Source organism: Dendroctonus ponderosae, unplaced genomic scaffold, assembly GCF_020466585.1.
Source record: "Dendroctonus ponderosae isolate FM_Combo_2020 unplaced genomic scaffold, Dpon_F_20191213v2 Dpon_F_20191213_6, whole genome shotgun sequence".
NCBI lineage: Eukaryota > Metazoa > Arthropoda > Insecta > Coleoptera > Curculionidae > Dendroctonus > Dendroctonus ponderosae.
In genome coordinates, this window is record NW_026018814.1 from 8,115,038 (window position 1) to 8,135,645 (window position 20,608).

The 20,608-nt window shown below is 34.8% G+C and overlaps 5 protein-coding genes across 7 annotated transcripts; 4 read left to right on the forward strand and 1 right to left on the reverse strand.

The window, feature by feature from the left end:
- The first annotated feature begins 7 nt into the window (after positions 1–7).
- Positions 8–4,189, forward strand: LOC125504883 (protein serrate-like). Its single transcript, XM_048667518.1, has 4 exons — positions 8–351; positions 409–665; positions 735–1,072; positions 2,297–4,189. The coding sequence occupies exons 1-4, from the start codon at positions 39–41 to the stop codon at positions 2,745–2,747; spliced, it is 1,359 nt and encodes a 452-aa protein (XP_048523475.1). The 5' UTR covers positions 8–38; the 3' UTR covers positions 2,748–4,189.
- Positions 4,190–4,504: 315 nt separating this feature from the next.
- LOC109532917 (phytanoyl-CoA dioxygenase, peroxisomal) lies at positions 4,505–7,350 on the forward strand. Its single transcript, XM_019898061.2, has 8 exons — positions 4,505–4,647; positions 5,629–5,724; positions 5,826–5,937; positions 6,280–6,447; positions 6,525–6,668; positions 6,731–6,865; positions 6,919–7,059; positions 7,149–7,350. Exons 1-8 carry the CDS (start codon positions 4,634–4,636, stop codon positions 7,221–7,223), a joined length of 885 nt encoding a protein of 294 aa, XP_019753620.2. The 5' UTR covers positions 4,505–4,633; the 3' UTR covers positions 7,224–7,350.
- LOC109532896 lies at positions 7,348–16,154 on the reverse strand. 2 transcript variants are annotated; one of them, XM_019898037.2, is made up of 8 exons: positions 15,892–16,154; positions 15,156–15,279; positions 15,048–15,086; positions 9,687–10,666; positions 8,680–8,997; positions 8,370–8,627; positions 8,116–8,310; positions 7,348–7,761 (listed from the first exon to the last, which is right to left on the reverse strand). In XM_019898037.2, exons 1-8 carry the CDS (start codon positions 16,081–16,083, stop codon positions 7,699–7,701), a joined length of 2,169 nt encoding a protein of 722 aa, XP_019753596.1. In that variant the 5' UTR covers positions 16,084–16,154; the 3' UTR covers positions 7,348–7,698. The 2 variants fall into 2 exon arrangements, with proteins under 2 accessions (XP_019753596.1, XP_019753588.2); XM_019898029.2 differs by lacking the exons at positions 15,048–15,086; positions 15,156–15,279; positions 15,892–16,154 and adding exons at positions 12,028–12,650; positions 12,726–12,917.
- On the forward strand, positions 13,438–14,958 carry LOC109532926. 2 transcript variants are annotated; one of them, XM_048667524.1, is made up of 3 exons: positions 13,438–13,613; positions 13,696–14,060; positions 14,315–14,958. In XM_048667524.1, exons 2-3 carry the CDS (start codon positions 13,795–13,797, stop codon positions 14,460–14,462), a joined length of 414 nt encoding a protein of 137 aa, XP_048523481.1. In that variant the 5' UTR covers positions 13,438–13,613; positions 13,696–13,794; the 3' UTR covers positions 14,463–14,958. The 2 variants fall into 2 exon arrangements, with proteins under 2 accessions (XP_048523481.1, XP_019753632.1); XM_019898073.2 differs by having other exon boundaries at positions 13,438–14,060.
- A 149-nt stretch (positions 16,155–16,303) lies between the features above and the next one.
- On the forward strand, positions 16,304–20,573 carry LOC109532908 (anoctamin-8). The gene is made up of 6 exons (XM_019898049.2): positions 16,304–16,821; positions 19,068–19,311; positions 19,536–19,777; positions 19,837–19,953; positions 20,012–20,118; positions 20,178–20,573. The coding sequence occupies exons 1-6, from the start codon at positions 16,713–16,715 to the stop codon at positions 20,373–20,375; spliced, it is 1,017 nt and encodes a 338-aa protein (XP_019753608.2). The 5' UTR covers positions 16,304–16,712; the 3' UTR covers positions 20,376–20,573.
- Positions 20,574–20,608: the final 35 nt, after the last annotated feature.

The window sequence follows — 20,608 nt, forward strand, 5'->3', positions numbered from 1 at the left end:
AAATACCCAAAAAGAAGTTTGTAAAAAAATAGGTGAACATGGCAATTCTCAAAACAAACGTAACTTTTCCAGTGGATGATATAGCATATCTGCCGTCTCCAGGAAGCTGCGTCTGGAACAGTCACACTTTGGAGAATAACGTGACGTGGCAGCACGAGTGCAACACCTGCGTCTGCAGCGGCGGCATAGTGAAATGCACTAAAGTATGGTGCGGCCTCGGAAACTGCAGAACCACCAATCAGCAGCAGAATACCATGTGCACTCTCAATCAAGTGTGTGTTCCTGCTTCGGGAGAATCGTGCTTGTCTCCTCCATGTTTGCCGTATGGGGAATGCAGGGAACTGGAAAGCGGTAAGTGAATCTCCTCCATGTTTCCTCTCGTATGTCTAAAGCAGTTTCTTTATCCAGGGCGGCGCGTGAAAGCGCCAGTGCTCCCAAGTCCTAGTTCCTGTTGGCCCAATCAGGCGACTTTGAGCAATACCTGCGCTCGTCTCACTCTACTCGTCGACAAAGTGAAACTTCCCCAAGGAACTACAGTGGAAGGTCTATGTGGGGACCTCAGGGGCCTTTTAGCCAACCAGCAAGCTATTGAAGGGCTTCAAAATCACTTGGTGCTACTTTGCGATTTAAAAACCGACTACAATGACACCGTCGAAGTAACTCTGGTAAGCAACGTTCTTAACTCATTCACAAACTTTCCCGTCGATTCGTTCTAAGTTTATGTGTGTTTTCAGTTCGGAAACCAGTGGGTTCTGGATGGAATTCGCGTAGTCGGAGAGGCGATTTCAAGGAAACAAACTTCCCTACTAGCATTGGCTTCGATTGTGGAAGTCAAAGTGGAAACAGCCCTGGTGTCTGGCGAGCAACAAAGCAACAAGCTACTGGTGGCTTTGGTGTGCTTCATCATAATCGGAGTGGCAACGGCCATTCTAGCTGGGGTTCTCTACTTGAGGCAGCGAAGGCGGAACCTGGGAATGAGCGGCGTCAATTTGTCACCGTCCACCGAAACGTGCCACCGTAATCATGAAGATGAAAAGTCGAATAATTTGCAAAACGAAGAAAATCTGAAAAGGTAAGTGGCAAGCCTAAAAATTAAAAAAGGGCGCACAAGAAACAACAGGTATATAAGGCGTTTAATGTAACTTATATAGGATGTCCAAGATAAAGACCTCAATAATTAAACGAAATACTTGACTTTCGAAAATGTCCCCTTGATTGCGATGCTTTTTCCTAATTTAACCGACTTCGTATCTCTTACGGTTTTGGAGATCCCCATGCAATGCATCCTTATCTTGGTCACTCTGTATAGATAACTATTACCGAGTTTTCGTCAATTTTGTCGCTAATTCACGTAATCAAATATGTATCAACCCGAAATGTTTTCAAAAAGTACCAACTTCCATGTTTTAAACAAAACACCAAGTATATTGTTGCACGCTTATAAAGCTGATTATATTTGCTTATCGATTCCTATACCTATCTAAAGCAGTTTGCAAATTTTGAAATAATCTTCATATTTTTTTATTAAAACTTCGACCATAGAAAAAGAAAATAGAAATCTGGTATTAAAACGACATTTCTATTCGTGAAATTGTCAAATTTTCGCTTGAAAAATCCCTATGCTTAGGGCCTCACGGAGAAATTGAGGCTGTCTTAGTGATCTGGTAACAAATGAAAACGACTCCAATTGCATTTTTTAAATTGAACACTGTATATTTTCCGCTATATCATGAGCTTTAAATTTGGAAAAAAATGGAAAAAATTAAAATAACTTTCGGTGTGATGTCGGTACTTCCGTAAAGTTAACGATTTAGGTATAAGAACACAATCTATCATTTAATAGGGAATGTAATGGCAATTGCAATTGTGATGTATTTTAATGTGTGATATCATCATATGGCTGTTGACGAACTGTGATTGTTTTTTAAATTCATGATTTTTTTTTAAACTATTTTATTTTAGAAAAACTGATGATGGTGGAAAAATACACCGAAACGTATTTTAATTGATAAATAAAGACGATAAATGACTGAAACCCAGAAATTAATTTTGATTTGGAATTAAGATTAAACTTAAATCGCCCTTTATATCAAAATCGCGAAAAAATTTCTCAGAGCTATAGCTTAATAAAAAAAAATAATATGCAGAATGTCTCATTTAAAAATCGAAGTTGTACGCTCGCAAAACTATATATAAACTCAAACAAAAAGGTTATTTGAAAATACAAAAATAAAGAAACGAAGCAAACTTTCAATAATGTTGAAACAGACGATTGTAATTTTTGGTTTTGTTTCAGATATGCGAATCCTCTAAAAGAGGACGTCGGAAGCATGGCAAGCATTAACTCGGCAAGTGCGTGCGGTCTAGATATGCCGCGAGTGAGTGTAGTTCGACCGCTATCGTCAATGCTACCGACCGAAGGATCGAGTGAAATGTTGGAAATGATCTCCGAAGTGGAATGTCCGGGTAACAGAAAAACGATGCTGGTTCTGCCGGGTACCAGCGCTTCCGAAACGACGCTAAAACTGAGCGAAAGCATGACTTTGGATGGATTAAGTCCAGCCCATAGAAGTAGTCAAATAATGCTGTACAAAGCTCAAAATCCGGACGTGCGGAAAAACACGGCCCCGTTCGACGACTCGTCAGGGCACAAAGACTTTAGTAAAAACATTATTAATGTAAATAAACAGAGGACATTACAACAGAATACTAGTGCTAGTGCGGACGTGCTTACCGTTCTCGTTTAGAGGGCCAGTTTACATATAGGCGAATTTTAGATCGTATTTGTCGCAGGTTTAAACCTTGTTAATCTAGTACGATGAGCAGTTACTTAGAGTATCTACTATTGTAAACCTTAAATTCGTGTTGTGCAATCTTTGGACCTAGGAAAGGAAAGTGTGCGAAACTTAATTAACAAGCGCAATTGACGTATTTTACAGTAAACAACTTCCTGACTATGGCAAGAGTTTAGGTTTTACATTATTTTCATATAAGATTTTATAATAAATAGGTATAATAAAAAATGTCTACACTAGTATTCATTCTAGTGACCGAATAAATTTGAAGTTAAGTTCCACCTTTTTTAGTAGTTAAATGGACTGAAAGGAAGGAAATATTCAAATCTGTTTAACACACTTCACACTTTTGACCATGATTTTGAAACTTCTATCATTTTAATTTTATCAAAGTTAAAGTAGCATTTATTATCAATATTACACACAACAGATTTGAGTGTTTTCCTAAATAATCTTATCTAAATTAAGTTTAATAACTGACCCTCTTGGTTAGTAAACAAATCACTTTGCGATGTTTCGCCTTTTTTAAGTGGAGTTTGATCTCGTGTCCAAGAACCAGGTGACGATTACGCAGAAAAACGTTATTTAAAATAAATAGTGTGATATTATTTAATATTTCAAATTTTGTTTTTATACTTGTTAGATGTTTAAAAACTTTTTATTTAAATTTATTAAGTCTGCAATTCGGATTAAACGTGTACATACGACTTGTTTTTATTTGTATTTATTGTATCATTGTTCCTGATTTTTTTATGCCTTTTTATTGTAATTTTAGTTTTGTATTTTTTGTTCGCGTTTTATTTTTACGTTCCACGTGACCGTCTGTGAAACTGCCTAGATTAATATTTATTTTTTATAGGTCCACTCTTTGTGTAATATCAATTTGGAGACGTATTTTTGTAAATATGTGTATACCGACTATATGGGAAGCTTCATTCGCTTTAATTGATCGATATTTTAGAGAAGTTCAATCGAAAAAGCCGATAAATATGTGCTAAAACTAATTTAATGAAGCGTCTCGTATTTGCAGTATTGTATAGCGAAAATAAGTGTAGAGAAAAAATGTTTTGTTTTTTAAAGTTATTAAGTTCCACATTACATGATCATTCCATTTTCCGTAGTTAAATGTATAACTTTTAGAAATATTTTGTTAGGATGACGAAAATAGTACTTATGTCTAATATAACAACTTTAAAATAGTGCCTTTGTTGTGCCTGACCTCCAATTGGACTTTTTTATCAATGAATATTTACATTAGCTATTATCGAGATATTAAAAGTATTAAAAGGATTTTATGCGGATGTAACTGTATATTTTGTAAAAAAAGTATATTTTATAGAAGGTCTGCAAACTTGCTTTGTAATTAAAAATAAATCAGATTAGAGCTTGTCAATTATAATAATAAATGATTCATAAATAAATAGTGATCAGTTGTCCTCATTAAATCCCCAAGAAAAAATGAAAACGCAAATTTCGCTCATGCGAGTAAGGCGCGGGAAAAATAATCATACACGGGAACAATGATTAAACATACAGCTATAGCTGTAGCTTTATTTACAAGGTGCGGAAAAGGAGAAAGCCAGAAAAATACGTTTACAAAAGAAGTTATACATTTGTTTTTAGTTTGGAAGGTATAAAAAACGATATGATGATTTAAAATACGTAAGTACGTCTCTGTTGTCAGGCGAATCAATAAACTCGTTCTGCATTATTCAAAAACAAACTGAATGGTTTGGACTTTCACAGATAGCAACATGCATCAGTAGTAAGTAGAGAGAACGCGAAGTATTGGCGCCGTATGCAGTAAATAGCACCGAACAGCGTTTAAAAATACAATAATGGCGTACATCAAGTAAGTTTTTAAGTACAATTAACAATATGATAACTTCTGTGTAATGGGTTTCATAATATGTATGTACTTCAATGAGTTTAATAGTTCTTTTCCGCGGTCTGCCTTGAGATGATTTTAGAAGAAAATTGCAAAAATTACAATCATGAATATAATTTACGCAAATAATTTAAATCCAAGCATATCTTATAGATACAAGGTTATAGTAATTTATTTTAAGATATAAATGCGTTTACTTCAAGAAGCAACGCACATGCCTCAAAGCGCATGTAGGTTTTTAAAAAATGTTATCTGTTCGGCTTCAATGACAAAAAATCCGCTTAGTAACATCTACAAAGATTTGCCTGTAGATAAATCCACATTTAATCGTTTTTTGTTATTCGTTAAATTATATCCATAAGGTGATTTAAAATTTTTGCTACCACAATTGTGTCTCAAGTATGAAAAACATATACAACTGACATGATACCTTTAAATTGTAATTTAATCTCCAATTGGAAGACTGTATTTAAGTATAGTTAAATAGCGTATTAAGAAAACTGAGTAATTTGCTTTAAAGTTGTCAAGCGTTTTAATTAGCGCTATTAATCCAGATAAATTAGAGAGCAAGAGCAAACAGGTCAAAGTAAAAAAACTATATTTCAATTATAATTTAGAAAATAATTAGGGTACTTTAAACGATTTTTATAATTTTACCAATTAGTTTTTTACATTCGTTTGAAAAGGAAAATATATTTATCGTACTTTAAAACACCGATCAATAAGATGATTACAGAACGTTTTAATACAAATAATTTTGAAAACACCCACCCCACAAACCATGCAGAGGGAAATAGGCGCATTTCCGAGTAAGGAATAATAAGGAAATATATCCAATCAACCACCCAAGAGATATTTTTATAAAACAGTTATTAACAACAAATAAAACGAAAATTAAATAAAATGTACAAAAGGGATTTTTACAACACTTAAAATTGTTTACAGACGCAGTTTGACTCCCGAACAGAAACAATTTTACGAAGACAATGGATATATCGTCGTTAGAAACAACGTTGATCCTGAAGTTCTGGATAATTGCATGTAAATATATTTCATATTTAATTAAAATATTGGTTTTTTATTTAGGATTATTAATGTGTAGGTATTTTACTCAAATTGATAATATTGTTTTCTTGAACCAGGAAACGATTCATAGATATTTGCAAGGGTTCGACAGATCACCAAGTTTTTATGGTCATGAAAGATCCATCGTTGAAACATTCAAATGCTAAAGGCGAACACTTAATTGATAAGGTAAGCAGACTGATAGGTAATCGCACCCGCGTCCCATCAAAGTAAGATAACTAGTGTTTTGTTAAGTGTGGGCAAAACAGTTGATTAGAACATAAGTATAACAAGAAAACAATGAGTTTTTTTAGAAACATCAAGAGCAAATAAATATTTAAATATTTTAATATTATTCTCAATAGTCATATTATTATATGTGATTGATTCTTGATAAATGAACTCTTGTATTTATTCTCTACAAGGTAGTTATTTTCCGACCAACAAGCAATGAACGAACAATTAATAATCGGTTGAGCGAAAAGAAAAAACAGGTATTTAAGTGACTAAAAAGCAAAATGATATTTTCAGTTGCAAGACTTTGCTTTTGATCCTGTATTTTGGTCATACGCATCCGATGTAAATGTCGTCAACGTGGTTGAGGAAATAATTGGACCGAATATTACAGTTGCACACTCAATGTTCATAAACAAACCGCCAAATGCCAAAGCTAGTTCTTCCCTACATCCCTTGCACCAGGTAAACAATTAATCTGAACATGTACTTTTGAAATTTATAAACCATTTAACAGCGAATATACAATTGAATTATTTCAGGACATATTCTATTTTCCATTTCGTCCACCCAACAAAATAGTGGCTTCTTGGACCGCACTAGAACGCGTAGATGAGTCAAATGGATGCCTTTATGTAATTTCAGGCTCCCATAAAGGGCCCATGTATGAACATACATACCCAGAGGTGAATATCTAGTATTAAACTAATGCAAAAAAAACGTACTACTCAATAAAGCGTGTTTCAAGGGATTTCGAAAGCCTATGTACTTGGGAGTGCAAGGATTTGATCATCTGAAAAAAACATTCGTAATAATGGAAAAAGGGGATACGGTGTTTTTCCATCCGCATATCCTACACGGGTCAGGACCGAACCGAACACAAGTAAAGTAAAATCCAAAAGTAAGTTCCTAGACAATTACATTAAATATTTTTAGGGGTTTAGAAAGGCCATATCTTGCCACTATGCGGACAGCAATTGTGAGTTTATCGACGTGAGAGGAACCAGCCAAGAGCAATTGGCTGTTGAATTAGAGGCAACAGCTCAAAAATTAGGACTTACATCAACAAACTTTATCGTAAGTTCAAATCGGTATAAGTACAGTTTTACGGGCACTGGATGGCACAAATCATTGGATGTCATAAAGTCCAATTGAATGTTTTTCAGGATGTATGGAAAATAAAAAGCCGCCTAGTGAGAGGCAAACCGGGAAGTTTCCAACAGATCAGCAGTCGTTTGTAAAATGCCCTGTCTAAGCTAATCGATTAACAGAATTATTAGCTTAATTAATATTCCAAAAACAATATTAATAGAGGTAATTTTAAAATGATGTTGAAATTATATGATGTGAATATAAACGTTACTGTTACGAGTGTATTATAGTGAGTGGAAACACTGGCCATTTATTTTTTATTACTAACAATAGCTTAATTACTACAGTAACCAATCAAAAAGTTAAATACAAACGTGAATTATTCTTCGGAATGTACCTTAATAAGTAATAAAATCGATCACTAATTCTAGTTTCCCTTAATGAATTTTCTTCTAGTTGTTGACAACTGCCGAAATAAGCATTACATTCACCAAACTTACTATACAATTAGTCAAAACAAATACCAAATAATAGACATAAAATATTAGAATGGCAATCATTTTCCTTAAAATTTAGTAAATAACCTACCTTAAAAGCAAATTTGAAAACGTCTGTTGGAAATAACTAAGGTGTCTTGCTGTGCCAACTCAGTGAGGCAAATTTTCCGGAAAGCGTGCCAACAACTATCTGAAAACGAAAGACAATAATCAAAAATCTGTCTAAGAAAATTAATATTTCCAACATTTTTTCAAATTTTAATAAAAAAAACTATTTTTAAAAATGTACTGATTATATTCATGAAATTTGGTTTAAAATAAATGTGTTTTAAAAATGTCTAGTGCTTTGCTTAAGCATTGTTAAGAAACTAGTTTTGAAAATTATTCTACATGAGAAGAATGAGTAGTTCTTTTAATGATAAAAGACTGCTTAGTAGACCGGTTACACGGCCCTAGTGGAAATGTTTTCCCTTCGAGCAATACGCCCTTAACGGAACAGAGAAAACTATTCCCCTTCAGTGTTTGAAAAAGTTTTCCAACTAACCTGTGTGTCTAAAACCGCCATACATTGAATGCTTCCCCCAGGACCGTATAGTTTCGTAATGAGCTTAATGCCATCCAAATCGTAGATGTAAATTGATCCGTTATAACAGCCCACATAAAGACGGTTGTACTTAATTTTCATGCAGCTTATCCCTTTCGCTCTGTCCGCAATAATGCTATTGATCAATTTACCTTCCTAAAACAACAGTGCGTGTCCCCAAACGATGCCAACATTTATTTGAAAAAATGACTTACGTGGAACGAAAAAACTAGGATATTGTCTTTGGCAGTACCACAATATAGACTACTTCCTTTTATTATTATGGAATAAACGGTTGGAACGATCGCTTCGTTGCTGAAATTCCTGAGACACAATCCGGACATGGCATCTCGCACATAAATCGGGGCATTTCGATGTCCAACTAGTAAAATGCGGCGAGGTCCTTCTTGGGCAGCTTTCACCACCAAAATATCACTACCCGTGTTTTTCTCTTCAAACTCGACTCTAAATTTCTGGGATTTTCTTTTAACTAAATTGTTCAAATATACATGGACTAACGCTTACTTTAGATGAGAATCGAATCAAAGAACCGTTCCTACAGCCCATAAACAGATAGTCCCACATGTAATCCATGCACATAATTTCATCGCAAATTGGGATGCCTTGTAGTATTTTCCGTCCTCGGAAATCGCAAATCCGTAGAACTGTATCCAAACAGCCCACGTACATGTAAATAAAGTCGTTTAAACTCTTGACGAATTGCATACTGGTTATGGGCGTCTGGGTTACATCTAATGTATATTTCAAACAACTATCGTGCAAAGTTACGTAAACAATATTTCCTGCATCTGTAGCCAGCAACAGATAGTTTTCGTCCACTTTCTGAAAGTAAAAACAAATCATATCAATTTGTCTATAGAGTTGTACACTTTTTTATATATGTAAATACTCCATGGGATTATCACTGGACATTCATAAAGGGTTATGCAACATAAAAAAAGTAAAACCTCAAAATCCAGTAGATTTTAAACGAAAGAAACATTTACAAAGACGTACACCCATGTGTTGATACGATAAGCTTAAAAAGTACTCGCCTGCACCAGTTTTTGAAAAGTCGCGAGACATCAGAAATTGACTAACGAGTTAAGACGCTCACAAAAATATGCAGATATCAAATTTAAACGATGCTAGGCTTTCACGGTCGTTCGTTGCATCTCATGAGTTTCCTTTAATACATCCTTCCTTTCGTACACGATATTTAAAATCATCCTTTTTTAATGGAACTGAGGAAATTTGAAAAGACTTATCAGTAGTCAATATCTGAACAATAGTTTGTTTTATTATTTTTTGTAACACTGTTAAGAAAATAAATAATTAAACATGAATAAGGAGAGGTTTAAAAAAAATTAGATCCCATATAAAGCCCCGAATAAAATCATGCAAGAGTGGGCAATTAATATCGGTGCTGATGAACATTGCACTTGAACAAACAAATAAACTTGAAACTGAATTGTTTCACTTAAATCATGCCTACTAAAACACGAATTTGTCTCCGCAAATAAATAACCTACCTCAATGCATAATATTTTATGCTCCAAACGTAAGTGTATAGGGGACTCAGTATGCTTTTCTAACTTCGCTTCAGCTTCACTATCCGTGTCCAAAGAAATGTCGCAAATTTGTTCATCAACTGTTGTTTTCCGCCTCTTTATAATTCGTTGGTCAGAGTCAATTAAGCTTGCTGTTTTAGTAGCAGTTGGAGGTGTGGAAGTAGGAGTAGTACTAGGCGAGCTAAGGTTATGCATTTGCGATGCCTCGCAGTGATTATGTGGAGTGGAATAGTTCCGCTTACTCAGCGATAATACTGTTTGCATCAGATACCTCCTGTATGTAGTTAGATGTTGCATGCAGCCATCAATCAATTCCATTTTTATTATCACTTTCTCAATATCTGTACATTTGCTCTTTCTGTCTGATGCCAGATTTTGGAAAATCGTATTTTCAAGGTTTTGCAGTATATAATCAGATTCCCCATTATCACTGACTATTCCTGTAGAGACAACTGCAGGTGAATTGGTATTGTCAGCCTCCTCTTCCTCGCGGTTATTCAGATTGTTCACAATCCCATCGGTTACTTGGTTTGCAAACTCAACGGTGGTGTCCAAACTATTCGACATCCACATAGGAGAATCATCGTTTAATTGAGCCTCATCTTTAATGTCCAACGGAGAATCCGCAAGATCATATCCTTCCTCGACCTTTATGTCTAGTTCAAAATTACGATTTTCTGAACTACATCTGTTATTCATCAGATCACCTGTCTGACTTTGTAAACTTTGGTCGGGACAATGAGTCTCAACATCACACTGACGATTTAAAACAATATTATCGTCTGCCTCATCCAAGCATTCCCGTTTAATTTCGATGGAATCGACACCTGCATTAGGTTCCGCAGAAACGTTGAACGGTGCATTGTCAATAGAGCTCGATGTTACATCTAATAAAGGTCTAATCGGGCAACTAGGGCTGCTTGCTGTTGGTTCTTCTATTGCTAAAATGCAGAGAAGACAATAATTAATAGCAAAAAATTAACTAAGTAGAAAAATATGAATGAAGAATACGGAAGCATGTATTTGGACAAGATCTAGCCTACAAATTATTGTAGCTTCTAAATGAATCTTTTGGATGGTACAAAATTGTTTGCCATCTCCTGGTCATTGTTTGTATGTATTTGTATTTTATTTGCATTTATTTATTATCTAATTACTCTTTCGATTGTATTTTTTGGGATTTTCAATGTAGCGGTTAAACTAGATAAATTGTTGTTAGCCAAGGTTTAAATATAATCGAAACAGGTTGTTTCCAAATCAAATCTACGGGAAACCCATCAGGATTACTATTGCTGAACCTTTAGAATCTCCTTTAAGTGCGGTTTTGCTTCTAAGCACGATAACTGTGGTTAATTTTGCCGGTCTAATTGGATTGAAAACTTGTCTCGGTTGGAACTGATCTTCCCTTTTTAAAACGAGCCCGCAATTAATCGGTATATTTGAGACCGCCAATTCTTAGAAATCGTCCTATCAACGGCTTAATCTAGTGTTCATTTGGAAACTAGCAAATAGTCCGTTGAGTGTTTGGAGATTTTTATTAAAATATGAAAAATAAAACTGTTTAGAGTAAAGAAAATTTCAGCTGGAAATAGGTTTGAAATTGGAGCTGATATCTAAACCTCCATGGAGTGGAGTTGGAAACAAAAATCGTAATAAGTATTGGTTTATAGGTGAAATGTGAGTCGTATACTAATATGTTATGAAGATTTTGTCATTTATCAAAGTTTTTGTATAGCGAAAATAAACTATTATTTTAGTGTATTTAGTAATTCAAGCTATATAGCTTTTATATTCTTCCTGTCAAAAATTATTATTGCGTACGCCTTAAACATTTGCTAGTCTGATACAAAAATAAAAGTACAAAATAAAAGTGAAGGTGTTGAAGAAATGACTAAATTAATTTCATAGTTAGTAAAGTTAGGCTGGTTCACGGTGAACTTTCGACCGGGAAAACCTCTGAGTGAAACGATGTTCGAAACTTCACGAGAAATTATTTTCCAATGACCTAAAAATCACTCTTTTCAATCTTCAATAGCAATTTAAACAGCTTCTACCTAAACCAACTTTTGCTTTCTAAGAAGTAAAACTTAAATGTTCAAAGGACCGTAGAGCTTGGGCTGGATTGGCATTTTCAAGTTTTTAACAATCGGATTATCAGAGAAGGTTAAACACACATACAACAACAAATTCGTTTAAACCCAATAAACGCTGACACTGAACTGAACTGAGATGGTATTTTGTGGTCGGACGCAAGTTCGCCTAAATGAAATTTGTCACCATGAAGCAAATCGTATTAATTTACCTTCATTCAAACTCAGTAAATCAACATTGAGACATCGTTTCAGTTCTTCAATTACATTTTCAGGCAATTCTTCGATTTTAATGCCAATGTCTGGAACAATGGAAGTATCGTGATATTCAGGATCCTTCCTATCAGTTAATGAACTCATATCCCTTAAGATTCTGGATATTTCAAGTCTGTTTTGTTTTTGAATATCTGTGACTGCCTGGTTCAAGCCGCTACTGCTATTAGTATATATAAAGTTTTTCTTTCTTCCATCATTAAGATTCGTGATATGATTCATTATTTTTTCATAAATTTGTTCAGCCGTTAAATTCGCATTGCTGGTCTTATTGGTTTTGGTTGGCGGTTTAGCACTATTTGCTCTTCCAGAGCTTTTGATGTTTTTGTCAACTGTGTCGATTTGGGTTCTGTCTTCAGTACTATCTATTATATTTGTACTAACGGGGCAATTGTCATTTCCATCAAATAAATGCCTCATAATTATGGCACTAGTATTTCGAATTTTGCGATCCATAAACTCCTCACTTCCTTCAACCGGTGATTGAGATCGTTCCCAACGAAAACGTCTTCCGATATCATTGTGATGTCTTCGGAACGCGGGTCTTCCTCTAGGCCGATATCTGAAGCATATTCGGCGTTTGTTAATTGTATAAACCATACATTTTTTCTAAATTGTTAGCTAAAGATTTACCAACCCTCTGCTTCGCCCACCACGATAATTGCGTGAACTCCTTTCTCTACCACGCGTTGAATAATTGTTTTTAGATCTGCCCATTTCCATTTAACAAAAAAACTCAATTTTTATATTTGTATTTATTTATATGTACACTTTTTTATGGGGGTTATCTTAATTGGAAACGTCAAAGTCAAAGAGCGCGTTTATATCCTAACGATAGTTGATAGTAAGCCACAGAACATCCTCCCATCGAGGGAATATTCTGTGTCAGTAAATTCAAATATAGTATTTGGTAAACATGTCGTTTGAGTACTTCCAAGTTTTTATAGTTCATATAACACTTTTTCGAAAACTCAGTAATAACTGTTCTATAGGGAGTTAAATTTTAATATTTATAAATTTTAGCTCTTTACTACTTATTACTTAATTAACTATTTAAAAAAATAACAATCATGTATAAGTGCAGTATGAAACGACGCATTTGGGTAGATGTTTTTATAAACTTTTCTATTTTTTTTCGAGTTCTTTCGCTGTATTCAATTGAATTATTATATTTAAATAAATATTAAGACAAAACAAACGTACACATTGCGACTCACTCAAACTGCTTCTGATTTTTTTAAGTTTTATCAATGCATATTTAACATACAAACCGGTGAGATCGCCACAGCTTCCCTTCTGTCCGATTATATTCTTTGCCCGATAGAAACCCAGATTTGACAACCGACATTGAAATGTCTATTTTGTTAGGTTCGTGTAGGTTAATGGTTAGTGTTTGTTGACGTTGTTTAAAATTTTATTTTCCAACTCGAATATCAACAAATGTATAAAAAAATAACTTTTAATTTCCCCTAAAGCAAAAAAATTGGAGGCAAATCAAGTCAAATAAGTCGAGTTAATCGTCAAGGTAATGCACAAACGTATTTGCCACTACCAACATGCATTTCCTTGCAATTTTCATACTACTATTTACTGTTTATTGCCAAAAGGCCGATACTATTAGGCCAGAGTATAAGGCAAATAACAGAAGTGACGTTATACCTCAACAACAGCTTGATCAGAAACAGAACAACCAGCAACCTGTTGTAATGAGTATCAAAGGCCCTGCCGATCGAAATCTGGACGTTAAATTGCCACCGCAACAAGTAACAAGCCCTGGCAAGGGTTCACCAACAGACATTAGTCCTACAAGTATAAATCATACCAGCAACCCCAATACTAAAAGCGTTGGTCAAATCGATCCGGCCTTAGAGGAGGTAAACGAAGTGGAATCAGGCGCAATTACACGTGGAATTTTAGTTGTTGTAGGAATTAGCTGCTTATTTTTGCTATATGTCGGCATTAAAACATATAAGTAAGTTGCCATTATTACACAATCTATCAAATATCAAGGAACACCTTTTTTCCATTGTGCACACTAACACATACCTTATGTAATAACGAGATTCATATTCTTATTTTGCTGTTAACAAACAGAACAAATAATACTTACTCAGAGCGCTGCTTGTGTAATTTTTCTAATAGATAGAATATGCCTATCAAGCTTCGCATATTAATTTCGAATAATTCAGATAATTTATAATAATAATAATAATCGACTGATTTCAGGAGAAAAAAGTTGGATAAATCCAAAATTATAATCAGAAGATATGGAATTAAGACCCATAGAAGTGACATTGAAATGGAACCTTTACCTCTATCAGATGATGAGGAGGATGAAACATTGTTCGATTTAACAGCGAGTAGGACGACATAACTAAAACTAGCTTAAGTCTAACGAGGGTTAACCCAGGATTGGGTATTTTGGAGATATTTATTAATACGTTACAGTAACATTTCCTAGTTGCCTTATTACTTTAACGGGTGTAAATATGTATAGCGCTTCTAAGAAGACTGAATCAGCACTATTCAGTGATATATTTGTACTTTATAATACACTGTTAGGTTTTTTTTGTTTTACTTTAATATCAAGCATTCTGTAATAAAAATGTTTTGTCGCAATCTGGTTTTCCAAAGCTTTGCATTTATGTACTTAAATAATTTTTGAATATTCGAAAAAAGCTGGTTTTTATTTAATTCAAATGGGAGAAACTGCAGTTGAGCTAGTCCTTAACGCAAAAAAATTTAAAGTGTACTACAGTTAAATTATGATATATTATTAATAAATATATAAGTTGAAATTTTAACCAAATATTTAAATAACACCATGTTTTATGAAGTCACAAACATCGAAATATATTACTTACTTTTGCCATCGTTTTGCTAATAACCTACATATCTTTCTTGTTGTATTGAACCCTGGTAAAGCTTAAAATTACATAAATATTGGAAAAATATCTACCTGAAAATCCGGGTACAATTTGTTGAACATCAAAATGACCTGCAACCATAATAGTTTATTTTAATTGCTTTTCACATTCTTCAAAAGCTAACATTTTTCGCTTCTTACGTATTCGTATCTTTCTATCTGGTTGGCATGCAAATTTTTTGGGAATACACCCTGGATTCATTCGCACTTGTGATACTGAGCCCATCAAATGATACTGCATATAGTTTTGCATATCATTAGGCAGCTGAAAGGAGAATAAATAGTCTAGGGAGGTGATCATGTCGTTTGAGTGCCTCCGAATTTTTTGCATTTTTATGTTTGACCTTAAAAAACACATTAAATTGGCAGTTTCAGCGAAAAAACAAACAAACTTTTGAAATTCGCTTTCCCAAAACCACTTATTTATGCACGAAAATCAGATTGTCCGATGCTATTTACTGCTAAATCGTGTGTTATGTATCAACCAATCTTAACTCCACATGCAAAATTGTCGCTAAGATGCATAACAATTGTGTTTTTTCGCAAAAGTTAGCCGGAAAATGCTGATTTTTCTCAAACTTTGTGAGGGTTTTTTTCGCTGAAACTGCTTAATTTAAAGTAATAACAACAAGAAAAAACTAAAAATTCAGAGGGACTCAAACGATACAATTACTTTTAAAGTGCGCTTTAAGGTAAGACAAGAGAAAACAAAAATCGGAGGGATTCAAAAGATACGTTTAACGTCACTATAGGAAATGATAAAAACCAAAACAAACATAACCTCGGCTAATTATTTATATAATGTTAATATAATTGATATTTAAACTCAAAAATGAATTCTCAATTACGCACCGATAAATCTAAAGCAAATACTTACATCAAAGTGGTCTTCACAAAAATAAAGTCTCGTATTACTGCTTAGATCTGCTGGGTTTCGTCTTGCCATCCTGAGCCATTTGTCTCTCACTATTTTCTTGCTTGGAACGTAAACAAACAATTTATTAGGTGTTGTTACTGATGTGTTTTTGCACAGAGGAACCGCACAGCACTTGTAAAATTTCGAAGTCATTTTTAAGACTTAAAATGTATATTTTGTGAACTTCCCGCTTTGAGCATAGACAGTGTAAACTGTACGAGGGCTTGACGTCACAAAGGGGGCGCCATGACACCAACGAGCGTTTTCGCGCTTAATTCAAAATATAAATATAAAAAATCGATTTCAACTGCTTAAGTAAGTGCCACATTTTATGTGTTTCTGCCATAATATTGAGTTTAGTCCTCTTACAATATGTAGGAGCACATATGGAAGTCTCGAAAGAATTTTCATTAAAATGGCTAGACAAATACGGTGTTACAAAAATGATTGGCTCTAATTAAGTCAAATTATTGAACAATTACATTAAACAAACACACATTAACAGTAGGCCATTCACCCTACTAATTAATGTAAAAGAACATATTGGGAACGATTTGTAACAATCGTAAATGAGCCATTAGCGCATCCACCTTATACATAATATATTTAAGGGTAGTTTTTGCCCGTAGCAGCTGATTTTGACAAACGCCACCAGGGTAAAATGGCTGAATAGGGGAAAGTGAAAGGGTCCGTGAATGTATTAAAAAATTACGATTTAACTCGGGTTTAATTAAGGAACCTTCTGCCACGCAGTAGGAAAACCGTGGTGGTGACGGTGAAAAATGTCGGAGCTCAATCAGGAAAATGCAGATTCAAGCGAATTAATAGAAACTATGGGCACGATTCGCCGGAGAAAATTGGTAAAATGTGCTAAAGAAACCCTTGGTCAAGGTAATTACATGTAACTTACCGCTTATGATCTCCACTGAATATTAAAAAATCTATAAAACGCCTCCTTTAAATCTTCCCGTTAATTAAGACCTTCGATTATCGACTAAAGACTACTATCAAGGCAAAGGCTGTATATACAGTAGTTGTAACTAATTATTTTCTACATATTTCACTCCTTACTGAATAATACATCCACTATTAAACTGAACAGCGGCATATAGAATAGATATGCAATGCGCACTGATTACAATAAAAAAAATGGTAATTTATTAACAAGTTCAGACTGTTTTTGTGCCGATTAAAAAAATTCGCCTCAGAATAGAGTGCTAAGTAGCTTGACATTGAGCGTGATAAGTCCTGGAAAGGAGTTTTTTCCTAACGTTTCGCAAGCATTAGTAACTTGCATCTTCAGAGGTGATTGCGCCGCACAGCAAGGAAGGAATTATTTTCACGATGGACTAAAAGCCGGTAAATACTCTCAGAAAGTAGCACAAACATTTTTTTTTTTTAATTAGACGTCGTATCGTCTCTGCTATGATCAGGATGGTTTAACTATCGAAGAAGCCACAGCAGAAACGAGCATTCAGTCATAAGATGTTTGGTCAGAAGTCATAAGAATCGAGTTTCCGATAGTCTCTGGATATTCACTCTTAAAATGTACGGTCTAAGAGTCATAAGTCGTAGTTAAGGTTCGGCTACAAGTTAAATCTATTGTTTGTATTAATTTGGAAATAAATTATTTTCAAAAAGCAAACTTTCAAATTAATAAATAAAATTCTACTTTATATCGGCGTTTAGAATTCAAATATTTGTCGAAATAAATACTCTTGTTTACTCTATCAGTAAACAAAATATACACCTTTAAAATCGTTCTTTTATTTAATTTACAACAAACTAATCAGGCTATTTTTCTTATGAATTGTCTTTCGATTTATTAGCATTTTTAAGGCTGCTCATCTACAATTTTGCATCTAATTAATTTTTTAATAACATTTTTTCTATTATTTTCCAATCTCAGGTCGCATCATTATGAAAGTAACTCGAAAGCGATGATAGATATAAACACAATACAAAAAGCAGAAGAAATTCAATGCTTAGGGATAAAATACAAAAAAGTGAAACGAATTCTGACATAGCTAAGGATGCACTCATTAATAAGTACAAATTTGAGATGAATATCTGATAATTACGAGGAGATGTGGAGAAAAAGCTGCAAAACAACTTTGACACCCTGTACCTCTTATGAACTTTCTGTCTTCTTTCTAATTGTAGAATCTCTCTAGTCGTTCTCTCTTATGAAACTCCAACTACGGTTGCCAAAACTATCAATCTTTCAGATTACTATCGCATTTTCGTCTCCATCATCCAAACAACCTCAGGATGTAAGACTAATGAAAGAAAATCTATACTGGTGATAAATTTACTTAAGACGCAATTTTTCATCTGTCCGCTGGTTTAATAGTCCATCTTCTCATTGCAATTGCAATTTTAATCATTCGTATTCCTATTCTTCTTCGAGTGTCGCTCTCACTTGACCATATTTTACTACTACATTTACTAACCCAAACTAACCCAAGTAGGTTTTCTGTGCATTTAGAAGAAGAAATGCATTCGACTGTCCTCTAATGCTGCTATCAACGTTGTATCGTCTGCATATATCAAGTTTGCAATATTTTGCCCTCCGTTGAGATTCCTTAACGTTTTCCTTTTCTCATTATGTCTTCTCCATGAGATGCTAAAGATATCTGGAGACAGAATGCATCTCTAACAAACGCCTCGAAGTCTTAATTTGAGCACATTGTTTTGGTCAAATAATAAAGGTTTTATTATTTAGCCAGACCTCGCGAGAAAGCTTCCATAGTATTTTTCAGCTGACCCAGTCAAAGGCCTTTAGGTACCTAATTTAAGAAACAGTTGACCATTGGAATATTGAAGAATCTGTTCTCTAATTCAACGTTCTAGATACTATCTAGATCAGTTAAGATTTTAGTATCGCGTTGATCTAGATTCTGCAAAAGTTCTCCTGTTATATAGTCGAAAGCTGAAGATTCTCCTTTTCTTAAATGTACTATTGGCTCCTCTACCTCTACTTGTCTGATATTCAGTTCGTGCTGTTATGTTAAGAAATCTCTCTAAGAAAGAAATAAGAAATAGAGATTTATATGCAGTCAAAACATTGCGACCTCGTTTGAAAACACCCTATTTAAGTCGTTGAAACTCAATGTTACCACAAGTATTTATTGCAGCTTCCGAGCTACTGAAGAAAAAAATTCCTTGCGCCGGTCATTTCCTGGCGCCGAAACGACTTTGGCTGAAACGCGTCTCAACCCCTAATTGCGACTTGGTTGTCTGTTTCCCACCTGGGACAGACGATCAGTTCCTTCTATGGCTTCTACCCAAGTTGAAACAATCTACTGGCTTGACCATCCATGTTCGATACCATGCTTCTACCCAGAGCAGTGCTTTTTATGTAACCGCATCGAATCAAGTGTAAGTAAATGATTTTCTTCTTTATCATAGACGGAGGACGAGTGACTCCTTAGCGGAACTTTCCAGAAGTGTTAACAACAACTCAGAAAATATCATTTCAATACCTCGGTTTAGTTGGGATAGTTTCTGATTTTATATTATTATGATACAATCAAAGGTTGGAGCAAAAAACTTAAATGATCGAGACTCGGAAGTATTTAAATAATTATCTGTTTATACTAAAGGCTGCTCCACGCAGCAGAAGAATATCATCTGTCGAAAGCTCTTAAGCCATCAAAAGGTGGGGGTTTGAAGGAGTTCTTCGTCCAAGAGCAGGATTTTTATGAAGGGTCCGAGTCTGCAGAGCATTTTTTTACCACTGAAGAAAGACAGTGGCTCGTTTTGAGAGTGCTTGAGAGTGTCAGAGCGAAGAAAGAGGAACTGCGCGTTATTCCAAGCGTTACATTGCTGGAAGGTCAGCCGATAGGTATGGGCGCAAAGGGTTCATTTTAACGCAATTCAACAAACAGATTATTTCATTTTTAGTGCCAAAGTTTTTGACTAGTGGGGTAATATCGCAGGTTTTTCCAATTCATGAGCCGCCCGCGCTTGAGCGGCTACAGCAGACTTGGGTTCAAGACATTTTCGCTAAACAACCTCTTGGTAAGGCATTTTTTTTGGAAGATGCACCAGAGCTGCAGAAATTGAAATTGTCTTCCAGATGAAATTACCGAATACTTTGGAGTTAAAATTGGAATGTACTTCGCATGGCTGGGACATTATACTACAGCGTTGAGCATTCCTGCTGTAGTGGGATTCATATTTTGGGTATGCCCATCATCCAATCATGCCCAGTTTATTAAATATCATCAAAAATCGTTCCTTAGTTGACTTGTACAAGTAAACATCAGACTATCCAAGACGTTGGTTATGTGGTATTTTCAATATTCAACGTGGTTTGGGTGACAACGTATCTTCAAGCCTGGAAAAGATATTCCGCAGAGCTGGCCTTTAGATGGGGCACGTTAGATCAAAGGGACGATCTACTAGCGGAGCCGAGACCGTTGTTTAGAGTGAGCATTTAAGCCTTTTACTCATTATTTGCATTCCACTTGTTCATACTGAGCGCTTAGTTGCTTCAGATGGTAATATGTTTGACAGAGATGAGCCCGTTTAGTAGGCGAAAAGAGCTAATAAATGAAGATTTTTGAGGGTATCGTTAAGAAGCTTCGGGGCGCTAAAGTTTTATTAAAAAAACAGACAAAAATATTAAGAAATTGTAAACCGCCTGGACTGTTTTAATAAAACTGAAGAAGTC